Source organism: Rana temporaria, chromosome 5, assembly GCF_905171775.1.
Source record: "Rana temporaria chromosome 5, aRanTem1.1, whole genome shotgun sequence".
NCBI lineage: Eukaryota > Metazoa > Chordata > Amphibia > Anura > Ranidae > Rana > Rana temporaria.
In genome coordinates, this window is record NC_053493.1 from 41,956,479 (window position 1) to 41,970,457 (window position 13,979).

The 13,979-nt window shown below is 42.6% G+C and overlaps 1 protein-coding gene across 7 annotated transcripts in view; it reads right to left on the reverse strand.

The window, feature by feature from the left end:
• Window positions 1–250: 250 nt before the first annotated feature.
• The window catches only part of RSU1 (Ras suppressor protein 1), a 190,168-nt gene continuing 176,439 nt past the window's right edge, over window positions 251–13,979 (reverse strand). For all 7 annotated transcript variants that reach the window (XM_040352456.1, XM_040352461.1, XM_040352455.1 and 4 more), the window contains exon 9: window positions 251–603. In XM_040352456.1, coding sequence (XP_040208390.1) covers window positions 501–603 — 103 coding nt within the window. In that variant the 3' untranslated portion in view covers window positions 251–500. The remainder of the gene's footprint in view (window positions 604–13,979) is intronic.

The following is a 13,979-nucleotide window of genomic DNA, read 5'->3' on the forward strand; positions in this document are numbered from 1 at the left end:
AGCACATTTTCATTCAACTGAACACTTGCAAATTAGATCTGTCTGACCTGCAGAGAATCAAAGCAATTAACTAATTCAGACAATCATGACTCATGAATTGCATGATCCTTCAGAAATCGGGGAGATCTTCAAATGCAATCCGATTCACAAATTGATTCATTTATCACTATACAATCGCTTTGGTTAAAATTTCCTATCAAGGCTGAGTACATACAGTAAAACCATCAGAAAAAAATAATAATACACAAAATGAGGTTTGTGAAATGTATAATTAAAAGGCAAGCCTTTTGGGTAATACCTGACCATATATATGTAAATATAAAAGTGTAACAGTTATAGATGCATAGCTAATAATGCTTTTTCAACAGCACAATATATATAAGGCAAACAAGGTCAATTCTCATGGCCTTAGTAATGGCAGTTTCTTCCTTTCAAGGAAATAAATAGAAATGATTAGGCACATGCAGACAGGCCATGAAAATATGGCACCTATCAGAAATCTATTTATTCTTGGCTGCCAAGGGCTTGCGGCTGATCTTCTTGGTTTTGTCGTTGTTCTTCTTTGGGGGCTCCGGGTTGGCCTGCATGTGTCGTCCATAGAGGCTACAAGACACAAAAGAAGGAATTCATATTACAAAAGGGAAATTATCACAAAATAGTATTGACCATTTAAACCGGTCATATATATTCATTTCACACACACGCAATAAACCATAAATAAATATCCGTATACCGGTATATATATATTTGGAGTCAAGTAAGGCTCCAAATTCCAAACCATAATTCCCAACTCTGTTCCGTCTACCTAGAAGTTTTGGGTGTTCCCAACAACCTTTGCGTGTTTCTGCTTCTCTTCTTCTTAAAGTGATTGCAAACTTCAGACATCAAATATGAACAAAGCATATACCTCTATAGTGTGTACTTGTTTCAATTAAAAGCACTATGTGTCATTTCTGTCTGCTGCCTGGTTCCTCTGCTATCAGAACGAATCACTTCAGACAAGTTTTCCTGACACAAAGAGAAAAAATGGTGATGGGAGGGATCTCCAGCTGATTGACAGCCTCAGCTCTGTTCATGTGTGCTGTGTGAAGGGGGTGTGTCCCTTTCCTCTGTAGCACCCTCTAGTCGGTAGTTAGTGTAGATTGTTAGTGCAAGTACATTTATTTTAGCTCAGGTCTGAGCTGTGAATCTGGGTCAGGGCTGGAAAACTTATCCTAGCAGCCTCCCTGTTGCCTCCCCCTGTTTTCTGGGACATTGGAGAATGTTCTGGACATAGCGGGCGGAGGTTAGGAGGAGCTGCTTGGAATATTTATTATTTATGAAGACCTCAGCCAATCTCAAGTGAAGGGCTGTCAGGAGGGGCAATCGGGTGAAAGATGGAGTGCTGAGGAAGCTCAGGGTGCCCCATAGTCTGGGGGGGGGGGGTGAGGGTGCTGGAAGGATCCTGAGTTCTCCTCACTGAGCTCTGCAGACTGTAATTTCAGATCTCCACCCCTGCTTTCTGAACTGTCATATGAGCTTAATAAATTCTGCACTTTGAACGGCTGTAGAGGAGAAATCCCTGCAACTAAAACAGGTACAACTTATGTAGGAGGATTTGTTATACCTCTCTTTATTACCTGGGGCCAGTCACTTCACTGTAAGGATTTACAACCACTTTAATATGAAAAAAATCCATTGAGCATATAACTTTTTAATGTGAGCTGCCTATGCAGCACAGAATTTCAGCCCTGCCTGCTGGACTACAGAGCTTTACCCTCTGCCTTCTTTACCCCTTTCTACATACAATGATTTATTTGATTTAGTTCCCCAGAAAAATAAGGATACTGCCTTGACTCACAAGAGACTGTCCACACAGTGTGTGTAGGAAAAGGTTGTGACGGATCTCGGTTACCCCGGCTGGGTACCTCCGCCAGACCTGTATCTCCTGTCCTCCAAAACGCACCTGCAGTTAGCAGACTCGTCATAACCACCCCTTAACCTCCCAATTACGAGGCAAACCACACAGATGTTGAGGGTTAAACACGCAGAGCATAAATCTGTTTATTAGGTTCATAACATACACCTTTAAACACAGTTAGGGACACGCCCCTTAGCCTTGTCATAGAGGGGGTAGAGGACAAGGAAGAACCAATGGAAACTCGACACTTGCATATTCAAATAACTACAGTTGAAACACACCAAGGGATTATAAGCAGTCAGCCCCTCCTTACACATCCCCCCGCTGGGATGTGTCTCCACATCCTTTGTCTACGTGCCATGACCCAACACAATTAAACACAGCAACAAAAGGGGGGGGGGGGAGAAGGGATGTAGCATTACATTAAAATACATTATCTCAATGCCATTTTGTCCCCAAGTCTCTTATTCTCTGCTGGGCCATAGTCATTAGGTAGGAGGTCAGCCCACAGCCCCCGCTCCAAAAATACACAGTGACAGTGGGTTCTGTCATAAAGGTCTTTTGGGAGATGTAGTTCTGGGGGTATGCCTATGCCAATGGGAAATAAGTTCTCGGCAGCTACCCCTGCAAGACTTTTACCAGCCTGCTAATTACAGCATGGGGATTTATAAAAACGGTTTCTCGCAACAGGAACAAAATAATGATGGGGCATAATATGGGGGGGGGGAGTGGGAGTAAATTTGGGTGATGACTACAACTAAAAACAAAAAATCTATTCAAAGCTTTGCAAATGGTTTCCTTACAAGTTCTGGTCTTCAGACTAGCATATACAAGCTGAAGGCTGTGTGATCTAAACCTAAAGCGATGGCAGTGCTACTTTTTCCATTCAGTATATTTTTTTAAATTTTGGTTGCTAATGCAATTTGAAATTTAGAAACCACAATATGATACAACAAGCACAGCCACGGACTTGAAACCTGCAGTTGGCTCTATGCCACTTTTATTTTTTATATTGTTTATTTATATTTTATTATTACCTGACCTACTGTCGGACATAAAGCTGGAGGACACGCTGGTCGCTCAGCCTTTTCAAGTCATATATATCTAATTCATAGCATGTACCCGTCACTGAGAGCTCCAAATTTCCTGATATGTCACATCACATTTGATAGACAACTGTGCTTGGTTCATTTTCTCTTTGCAAGAGATCTTAAGGAGCGACATGCCTAAAGGAAGACTGCAATCAACCTTTATTCCGGTCCTTTAAAGAGTAGATATAAACTACTATTATTTATTAGAATTGTTCCTTGCAACTAGGTGGCTCAGCAGACAGCACTGTGGGGATGCAGTTTAATTCCCACATAGAACGCAGTATAAATAGAGCATGCTTGCTAAATTGGTATGTGTGTTGGTCCATTCTGGATTCTCTAATCTCACAATCCAAACACATGCTGATTGATTTAGCTGGTTTTCAAGTACATTGACTTTATCTGTAGGATTGCGGTAAGGACAGTAGATAGCAAGTTCCCCTGGGGCAGTGACTAAAGTGAAGGATTCAGGGTTAATTATGAGCGAAATAGATAGTTTGTATTTCCCCAAAGATTTAGCAAAATTTGAGAGATTTAGCCACTTGCTTACTGAGCACTTATACCCCCTTCCTGCCCAGGCCAATGTTCACCTTTCAGCACTCTCACACTTTGAATGACAATTGCGCGGTCTTGCAACAAGTTACCCATATGAAGTTTTTATAATTTTTTGCACACAAATAGAGATATCTTTTGTTGGTACAGTGGAGTCTCGGATTGCGAGTAACACGGTTAACGAGCGTTTCGCAATACGAGCACTGTATTTTCAAAAAATTGTAACTCAGTTTGCGACTGTGGTCTCGCAACACGTTTGGCCTGAGGTGGGGGGGGGGGCGCCGGAGACAAGCGGAGCCCAATGGCGCCAATTGCAGCTGATCGTCACCATTCGGAAATGCACATTTAAGGCCAGAGGACAGCTCGGCTAACCTTGACAAATCTCGGGAACAAAGTCTTTCTGAGGTTTGCCGAGGTCACCTGAGGTGTCCTCAGGCCTTTTCCGAAGCTCTCCGGCGCCTCCCGCCTCTGGTCGCATGCGGTATTGCATGCCATTAAAGTCAATGCGGAACAAATTATTTTCATTTCCATTGACTTCAATGGGGAAAAACTCTTTGATATGCAAGTACTTTGGATTACGAGCATTCTCCTGGAACGGATTACGCTCGTAAACTGAGGTTCCACTGTATTTAAATCGACCAAAAAAACAAACAAAACCCTTTTTAAATTTTGTTAATCAGATTTTGCAAACAGGTAATTTTCCTCCTTCACTGATGGGCACTGATCAGCTGCACTGATGGGTGGCACCGATAAGCAACACTGATGAAAAGGCACTAATGGGCACTGATTGGCAGCACTGAGAGGTGCAGTGGTAGGCACTGATAAGCAGCACTGAAGGGATTAGCAGCACTGGTGGGCACTAAGGGGGCCGATGTACCTTTTACAAAAGCCAGTGAACAGCTTTCTTATTTTCTTCACACTGACAGTGACAACCGGATTCTGTTTACTTCTGTGATCAGCTCTCATTTTCTGACAGCTGATCAGGTGGTAAAGGGGCCTTTACCCTGATCTGTGATCAACCAAGTCCCAATGACTCGGCAAACACAGAGTGGCGCGTGGGCAGCGTGAGAAAGGGAGGACATCCATGTACGTCCTCCCAACAAAGGAAGCGCTGTAGCCTGTCTTTTGGCTATAGCGTGGGCTTCACATGGTTAATAAAAAAATTCCTGTTTTGGCAAAATTTATCAGGCCTTGTACACACGGTCAAGCAAAACCGATGAGAATGGTCCGACGGACCGTTTTCATCGGTTCACCGCTGAAGTGGCCTGATGGTCTGATGTGCGTACACACCATCGTTCCAAAAACCGATCAGGTCAGAACGCGGTGACGTCAAACACACGACGTGCTGAATAAAACGAAGTTCAATGCTTCCAAGCATGCGTCGACTTGATTCTGAGCATGCGCGGGTTTTGAACCGATGCTTTTCTGTACTAACCATCGGTCCATCGGTTCGGTTTTGAAGCAGGTTTTAAAATTTTGGACCGAAGGAAAACAGACTGATGGGCTATACACACCGTCGGTTTGGACCGATGAAACTGAACCTCGGTCCATTCTCATTGGTTTTGTCCGACCGTGTGTACGGGGCCTCAGAGTCAACAAAGGAGACAAGATAAGGGTGTTTTTTCTGTCATTTTAAAGGGTGCAATTGGCTTTATTTAAATCACTCCTGAGGCCCCGTACACACAACCGGATCTATCTGCTGGGATTGATCCGCGGATCAGTTCCAGCGGACAAATCCGGTCGTCTGTACGGCCTAGCGGATATTTATCCGCGGAGATTTCTCGGGCCGATCGATTTCAAGCGGATATAAATTTCTTAGCATGCTAAGAAATCTATCCGCTTGAATCGGGTCCAGCGGATTGATCCGGTGGTCTGTACAGACTCACCGGATCAATCCGTCCGCTCCCCTCCCTCGCATGCGTCGTAATGATTCGACGCATGCGTGGAAGTACTTACCTTCCAGCGTCGCTCACGTCGCCGCGTCATCATCGCGGCGACGGCGCGGCACGTCACCGCGGATGAATTCCGCGCGGATTTTGATCCGATGGTGAGTACAAGCCATCGGATCCAAATCCGGAGGAGAAATCTCCGCTGGAAACGGTCCGGCGGACCGTTTCCAGTGGAGATCCCCTCGTGTGTACGGGGCCTGAGGGTTACAGTTGCACCTTTCAACTAACCTGGACCTGTTCTTGTGTGCAAAAACAGACCCTCATTTGAGTCAGTTTTTACAGTTTTGTTGTTGTCTTTTTGTTTTTACAGAAAGAAAAAAAACTGTGAAAAAGTATCAATAAATAAATAAAAAATAAATAAAGTAACAAATTAAATATTAAATTCACAAAAAGGGGGAGAAAAAAAAATCCATACCCTCTTAAGAAAAATTTTCACCCAAGCAGCAAAATGAGCAAGATTAAGGGTGAAAATGCCTTACACCAAAAAAGACTTCACTTATCCCTATTCAGCAGTGTAAACCCAAAAGTTAAAGAAAAAAGTTTTGGCTGGACCTATACTATTATTTAAGGCAATAGCCCCCAACATTGGTACCAGTGGACAAAATGATAACCCCTACCATTGGTGTCAGTGGACACAAAAAAACCTCCCAGCACTGATGTCACAACTATTAAACCCCCCATCTGTATTGGTGGTCATCCCTACCTTGATGAACACTTGCCTGATCTCATGCTCCCTCTCTCCCCCGGGATAGGACTTTACTTGTACTGTGGGGCAAAATAACTTGCGCTCACTCTACAGACTTCATTTCAGTTCTGGAACACAGACTGCCGAACTGGTGCCCAACAGTTCATGAGCCACATGCGGCCCATGTGTTGGGCACCAGGGACTGGGGGGGCCTTCTCATTGGGACAGCGGCACCTGCTGCTGTCAGAATACACTGTTCTGTGACTGCAGCAAATTGGCTGTAGACGTTGATCGTCTGAAAATTATCAAAGTCAATATAATAATCAACTTCGGTCTAGCAGGTGAAGCTACTTACTAATCAAAATGCAACCAGAATTTCAATTAGGGAATGGCCAGCTTTGGAGACTCTATTGTTGAGACTTCAGCACTGAATTCCTTGGTTGAAACATCTTCGTTACCATAATGAAATACTTTGCTGTATTGTGTATTTACTTGACGTCATGGAAAATATAACGGAAGTTGGAACACATGAAAGGTGGTTCGGAACGCACAAACCCTCCAGGAAGACAGAAAAGGTGCTGGGACGTATGGCAGATTGACCTGGCTTGCTGGAGTACCAGACATATAAGAAGCCAAGGGCTGACTCTCCAAACTCCACCTAGGACAAAATATCACTTTTTGGGTGGCCTGAACCCTTTTACCAATCTAAATCTTAATTTGCTTGTTAGAGATACAGATTGGGTGAAGTTATGAAAAGTAACTGAACCTTTAGGTCCCTTTCAAAAGGACAGATAAAATTCAGCTTTTAGCTGCAGATAGATGAAGTTCTCTACCGCACCAAAACTAACACAATGCTTTTCTATGGCCCCATTCACCCACGGCATTTAGCAATGGTTTAGTTACATGGGGTTTTGTGCGGTTAGAAAAAATTTCACTGCGTCCAGGAATGATTTAGCGCAGCTATATGCAGCTGCAAAGCCATCAGAAAATGGCGTACACGTCCGCAGTGTACTATTTCTCCTGCGGATAGCAGCAGCAACGAGGAAAGAAAAACAACAGGAAGCACATCAGAAATGGCAAGGATGTTCCAACGCAGCTAAATGTGCAGCTGCATGTAAACGAACATAAATGTTGATAATCACAATGTACAACTGCAAGTGATCATCGCTGTGCCTGAAATCTTGGAATAAAAAATAAAATTCAAAAAACATGCTTTTAACAGCGGCAGAAAAGCCACCCGCGTGAAAGAGGCCTTATGCAGGCACCTCTAGATGTGTGCTATATGTGACTGCCTGCAGTTTAAGAGAGTTGCAATAAACACAAGTTCACTAAACCATGACCAATTCTTCAGGAATAATCTAGAATGGAGGATTTAACTTCCCCAAAGCCTTTATAAAACACATCAATCTTTCACCTTCTGTCTTTTCAAGCATGCACATGAAGCGAGGTATGCCTCGAGTACATGATATTCTAATTCAAAAACACGTTGTCAACATGTAATCAGCAGCGCTTATTATTGTGGCATTGATGTGTTGGTTGTGGTATCCCTACAATCAATCATGCAGGAAGATCCTGACAGCTCTCTCTGTCACATCGCGGAGCTGTTAGGCATTCTGGCAGAAGTTCCTGTTCGCCGTGCTGTAGATGTCTTTGTTAGGGTGCAGTGCTGTCACAGATAAGCATTTGTTAGCCAAGTTATTGTTTCAAGTCCTATGCCAAGAACTTCCTCCACATCGGTTTATGATTCTCTTTAAAGCAGTTTTGTTGCTAAAATGAAATCTTGCATTAAAGTTCTACCTCCAGAGAAAACACTTTGGCTGCATTTGCACTGTTCTGTATGCATTGGTAACGCATATTGATAGCTGTGAATAGGTCCATATAGTTTCCCTATCACATTAAACTGCAGGGCATAGAGGTGAACCAGTTACGTACTTAAAATTAGACTTGGCTTTCTACTTGACTTGCATCTCAATGCAGCAAAATGCTGATACTGAACCCAACTGCTTCCCATAAAAGTGAAGAGATATTGGTGTCTGAAGATCCTGCAGAATAAAACACCTCTGGGATTTTTGGATTTCTGGTCCTCGACTACACCACCAATGTCTACATCACTATCGGTATTAAAGATGAAGTTGGCAGGAGGAACCATATCACACAGTGGGGTACCAGAAAATAATTTCTTCAGAAAGTGTTGGTTTCGGCAAGGCCTTTAGGTCTCTTTTCATTATTGTGGGCAGTGGGACAGATGAGATATTAAAGTAGATGAAAAAGCAAGATATTACCAACTGTCAGAATAGTACCCGTAACATAACTTTAGCACTTAAATTTATGCATGTTAAATTCCTGCAAAGCACCATTTTGAAAGTGTTTAGTCAGGTGACTGCTATGACTCTGAATAAAGACCATAATGGCAATATGCATACTTCATTAAAAACTTTAAGAGGAACTTTACTTTTTTTCTCATCCCTCTTGCCTGTTATTCAGGGTTGTCCACTATTTAGATATTCACCTTCCCAGTAGAACCAGTAATGTCCTGTTGCAATACACTGCACTCCTGCCACATGAAGTGTCTTGTGCCACCATCTTTGTTCCTTACATCATCGAATGTTGGGTGCCTCATGCTGGTTCAGACAGCAAAGCCCACGATGATGCCCACCAGGTATGTTCTCCTCTAGCTGCGGTGAATGGAAAGAGAAGCATCCTGGGATATATGATGTATATATCGGAGGAAACTTCAAAGTGATTGAGACATTCTCCAGCATGGCAACCAAGAACAGTTTGAAAAAAAAAGTAAACAAAAAAAAGTAAAAAAAAAAAAAAATAGGTTTTAGATTATGTGAAGAGGCGGGATTCGAATGGGAAGACTAATTATGGCTAGTGCATCCACAGGGTAAGGATCTGCTTTAATTATTTATTTATTTTTCCCATTTTGACTGGAGAGACATTTTAAATGTATTTTTTGCAAGGATAACTTTATTGTAAGGTTTCATTTTAGCAACAGAGTAGCTGAATAGCTTAGGTCAGATCCAGAAAAGCCTATGGAGATTTTTAAACCTAAGCAATGAAAGTTTAAAGTGTATCCAAGCCCCTTTTGTGTAAAAAATTGCCCCTGGGACTTCCTCTCTAAGGCTTAACACTTGTGGCTGCATCAATAAAATACGCAGTTGGAGCCTAGTTTTTTTTTTTTTTTCAAAAAGTTTTGTCTTTAGTTATACCTTAAAGTGGTTGTACACCTGGTACAACCACTTTTACCTACAGGTAAGCCTATATTAAGGCTTACATGTAGGCGCTGGAAATATCTCCTAAACCTCCACGGTTTAGGAGATATTTACAAGAAAGCCCTGCCTCGATGTCTACGGCGCATGTGCTCTTTAGAAAGGGTGATCGTGCCGTTTCTTAAGGGCTCTTGCCATGACTTGCGGGACCCGCACGCATGGAGTGACATCACGCGTCCCTGGCTAGTCACAGAGCCGGAGTTCGCGACCCCGGAAGGAAGAGGCGTGAAGATGGACGCTCGCTGCTAGTGGGGACAGCAGTGACATCGTAGGTTTCAGTTTCAGGTAAGTGACTCATAATAAACTACTATGCGATGCATAGTAGCCCATTATGCTTTACCTTTGCAGGAAAATAAACAGGAAGTAAAACACATGAGGGTTCACTTTCTCTTTAAGCCATTGGAAAATGGTGTACACGTCCGCAGTAAAAACTATCCCCCCCATAGTTTCTGAAAGGCTAAAATGCTCCACCGAATGTGACCTAATAAACTAAATGAGGTATTGCATCCACCTCCCCACAACCCTTAGAGTCCTAAGGGTACCCTGTGCAGGAAGTTGTAGTATAATTGTCCCCCTAACTGCACATTGCCATGACAAGTGGTCATCCAGACGTAATAAGCATAGACACGTCTAGCTTCATCCTCTCAAGGCAAGAGAATGAGCCAACAAAATGTCATGGAATTTGTAGTTCCTAGGGGGGAACACTACCAGAGAAGAAGTGAGTATTGCAGGGAGAACCACTTCAACTTAAAGCAGTAACAGCAGGGCTTTCTACCAGTAGTTAAAAGGAAAGATGATAAAAAAAAAGGAGATGGACATAGTCAACTGTTTCTATGGGTAAATGGAAGATGTAGCTCTGAAAATAGTGATTTGTAAGAAAAATATCATGAACTTTCATCAAGACACTGTCCAGCAAATACAATTTTCAAAAGGAACAGATCATTTATAGAATGGGCTAGTTATAAGTTCCTAAGCAGACACCTAGCATGGCTCTCCAAGTTTGAGGACTGGCAGAAGTTGCTGCAATGGGTGCCCTTTCCGTTACCGGTTTCAAATATATAACAATCTTGCCACTCAGAATGATTCCACCAATACTCCAGTTCTTTCAGCCAAAGCGACAAATGGAAGGTGACAGGTGATCTTCATAAGCCTTGCCTTTCAAACAGCTATTTTTGTTTCTATTACAAGTCATTGGGTTGCCCAGGAGCCTGCATTTGGCTCCAGATGGCAGCCTGCAATAATCTTGCCTCATAGGCAGTGGCTCCTGCTCTGGAAATAGTTGCGGGGAGTTCTACAGTCACAGCACATAAGAACACGCTCAGTTGCATCTTAAGTTGTCCACCTGCCGGCAACGCAGTACGATCTGAAGGATATAGTTGGGTAAACGCCGTATTCTGACAGAACTACCATCAATTCTATCACCTAAAGCACCGGGATGTGTCTATGAAAAAGATATTCTGTAAATTACACATGAAAACATAATCCTCCACCAACCCAGAAAATGTCATTTTACCTTCATTATGGTTTTAAGAATTCAGGTTTTCTCATATTCAAAATTTCAGCTTTGGGTTTATCATTCATAGATCATGAAGTTATTTCTATACTTCATGCATATGTACATAAATAACTTCATGATCTATGAATGGATTTACTTTCTCAGACAGGAGCTACGTATAGTAAACACACTAAATAGGGCCATTTTGCAAGGCTAAACATTTATCAATGCGTTTTTATGCTTCAAAAAGTTCTGTTATTAACCACGTCCATACCGCAGGAACCCCTTGCCTGGATGGACGTCATATGACGTCCTGTATTCCCGGCGATCTAGGGCGCGTGCCGCGGCAGCGCGATTGTCGGTAATCACGGCAGGGGTGTGGATCTGTGTGTGTAAACACACAGATCCACCTCCTGTCAGCGGTGAGGAGACCAATGTGTGTTCCCAGTACAGAGGAACACACATCAGTCTCCTCCCCTTGAGAGTCCCCTCCCTTCTACAGTTAGAAAACACCTTAGGGAACATATTAACCCCTTCAACGCCCCCTAGTGGTTAACCCCTTCCCTGCCAGTCACATTTACACAGTAATCAATGCATATTTATAGCATTAATCGCTGTATAAATGTGAATGGTCCCAAAAACGTGTCAAACGTGTCCGATGTGTTCGCCGCAATGTCACGGTCACAGTAAAAAAATCGCAGATCGCCACCATTACTTGTAAAAAAAATTATAAAATAAAAATACCATAAATCTATCACCTATTTTGTAGACGCTATAACTTTTGCGCAAACCAATCAATATACGATTAATGCGATTTTTTTTTTACCAAAAATATGTAGAAGAATACGCATCGGTCTAAACTGAGGAAAAAACAATGTTTTTTTTTAAACATTGTGATATTTATTAAATAAAAAAGTAAAAAATAGTGTTTTTTTTTTTAATTGTCGCTCTTCTTTTGTGTATAGCGCAAAAAATAAAAACCGCAGAGATGATCAAATACCACCAAACGAAAGCTCTATTTGTGGGGGAAAAAAAACACAAAGATTTAGTTTGGGTACAGTGTTGCATGACCACGCAATTGTCATTTAAAGTGCAACAGCGCTGAAAACTAAAAATTGGTCTGGGCAGGAAGGGGGTGAAAATGCCCTGTATGGAAGGGGTTAAAGCTGCACCCTAGGCAGATATAAAGATACTAATAATGCAGCTCTGTAATTGTTACATTTTTTTTTAAATGCAAGTAGTGTTACAGTAGTTCCCAAATCTGCTCTGATATCAACTTTCTGCACCCTCTGAACAGCAGGGCTGGAGTGTGAGAGCAAGAAGCAGCACAATGAGCTATTCAATACTGACAAAAATATTGCTGATAGGAAGCGAGAGCAGAGTGACCAAGAGAGGAGCTCATCACTGTGCTGCTTTTCCTTTCACAGGCTGGGGCAGATCGCACGCCGATAAAAATCGCTGATCACCGCCATTACTAGTAAAAAAAAAATATTAATTAAAATGCCATAAAACTATCCCATTTTGTAGTCGCTATAACTTTTGCGCAAACCAATCAAACGCTTATTGTGTTTTTTTAACGAAAAATATGTAGAAGAATACGCATCGGCCAAAACTGAGGGAAAATTTATTTATTTTTTATATATTTTTGGGGATATTTATTATAGCAAAAAGTAAAAAATATTATTTTTTTTTCAAAATTGTCGCTCTATTTCTGTTTATAGCGCAAAAAATTAAAACCGCAGAGGTAATCAAATACCACCAAAAGAAAGCTCTATTTGTGGGGAAAAAAGGACGCCAATAGTGTTTGGGAGCCACGTCGCATGACCGCGCAATTGTCAGTTAAAGCGACGCAGTGCCGAATCGCAAAAAGTGTCCCGTCATTGACCAGCAAAATGGTCCGGGGCTGAAGTGGTTAATCCTTATCATACATATTTAAAACGAGTATAGACTGTCTCTAGGTCAGGTCTGATCTTCAGAATAATGACTATTGATAAGGGAATCCTTGCAGAATCTAGCAGCTGCGCCTCCATCGCTTTACCTAAACTGTACTTCTGGGAATGGTCGGGGCTGAGAGCATGCAGCACACTGTTTACTCTTCAAGTGTCTAGCCATGTATAGAGGCTAATGGGCAGGAACACGATAAACAACATGTCAAGCCTAGAACTCCTCACAAAGTGAAGGCCAGGATTAGAATTTGTCACAGATGAATGTATCTGTGCTCAAGGTTTGTAGAGGAGATTTCTGTACAATTTAACGGTACCACTCTACAACAGCCAACGTCTTTCCAGCAACAATCAGCGCGGTGGCGATACCATACACCACTATGCATTACTAATATATGTCACTAAAGTGTGGATTCAATGCAAGACAAAAATCACCAGTAAAATTACCAGGTTATGTTTAGTTTATATGCTTCAGTACTTAGGATACAACAAGTACTAAAACTAATTACTATGGGATGTACAAGATGCACAAGTAAACAAAACACATTCAATTCCTATAAGTTAGACAAATCCTTTTTTCATTTACCATATTTATCGGCGTATATCGCGCACTATTTTCCCCTTAAAATAAGGGGAAAATCGTGGGTGCGCGATATACGCCGATAGCCGCTTCCCGCGCTCAGTTTGAAATCCTGCGCCGACATATACCGAGTGCAGTACACTCGGGTACATTCGGCCAGGCTCGGCTTCGCTCGTGCTCACGCATAAACGTCACAGAGCGTGAGCGCGAGCTAAGCCGAGCCTTGCCGAATGTACCCGAGTGTACTGCACTCGGTATATGTCGGCGGAGGCGTTCGAACTGAGCGCGGTAAGCGGGGACTCGACTTGAGGCGCACGCTGGAGAAGCCGGGAGGACACCATCGAGGCCGCAGACGGACGCCGGACCAGACGATGGACGCTGGGAAGACACCAAAACTGTAAGTCATAAAATCATATACATTTTTTTTTTACAGGAATTTCGGGGGCAACTTTAGGGGTGCGCGGTATACGCGGGAGCGCGTTATACCGCAATAAATACGGTATGTCTCACAT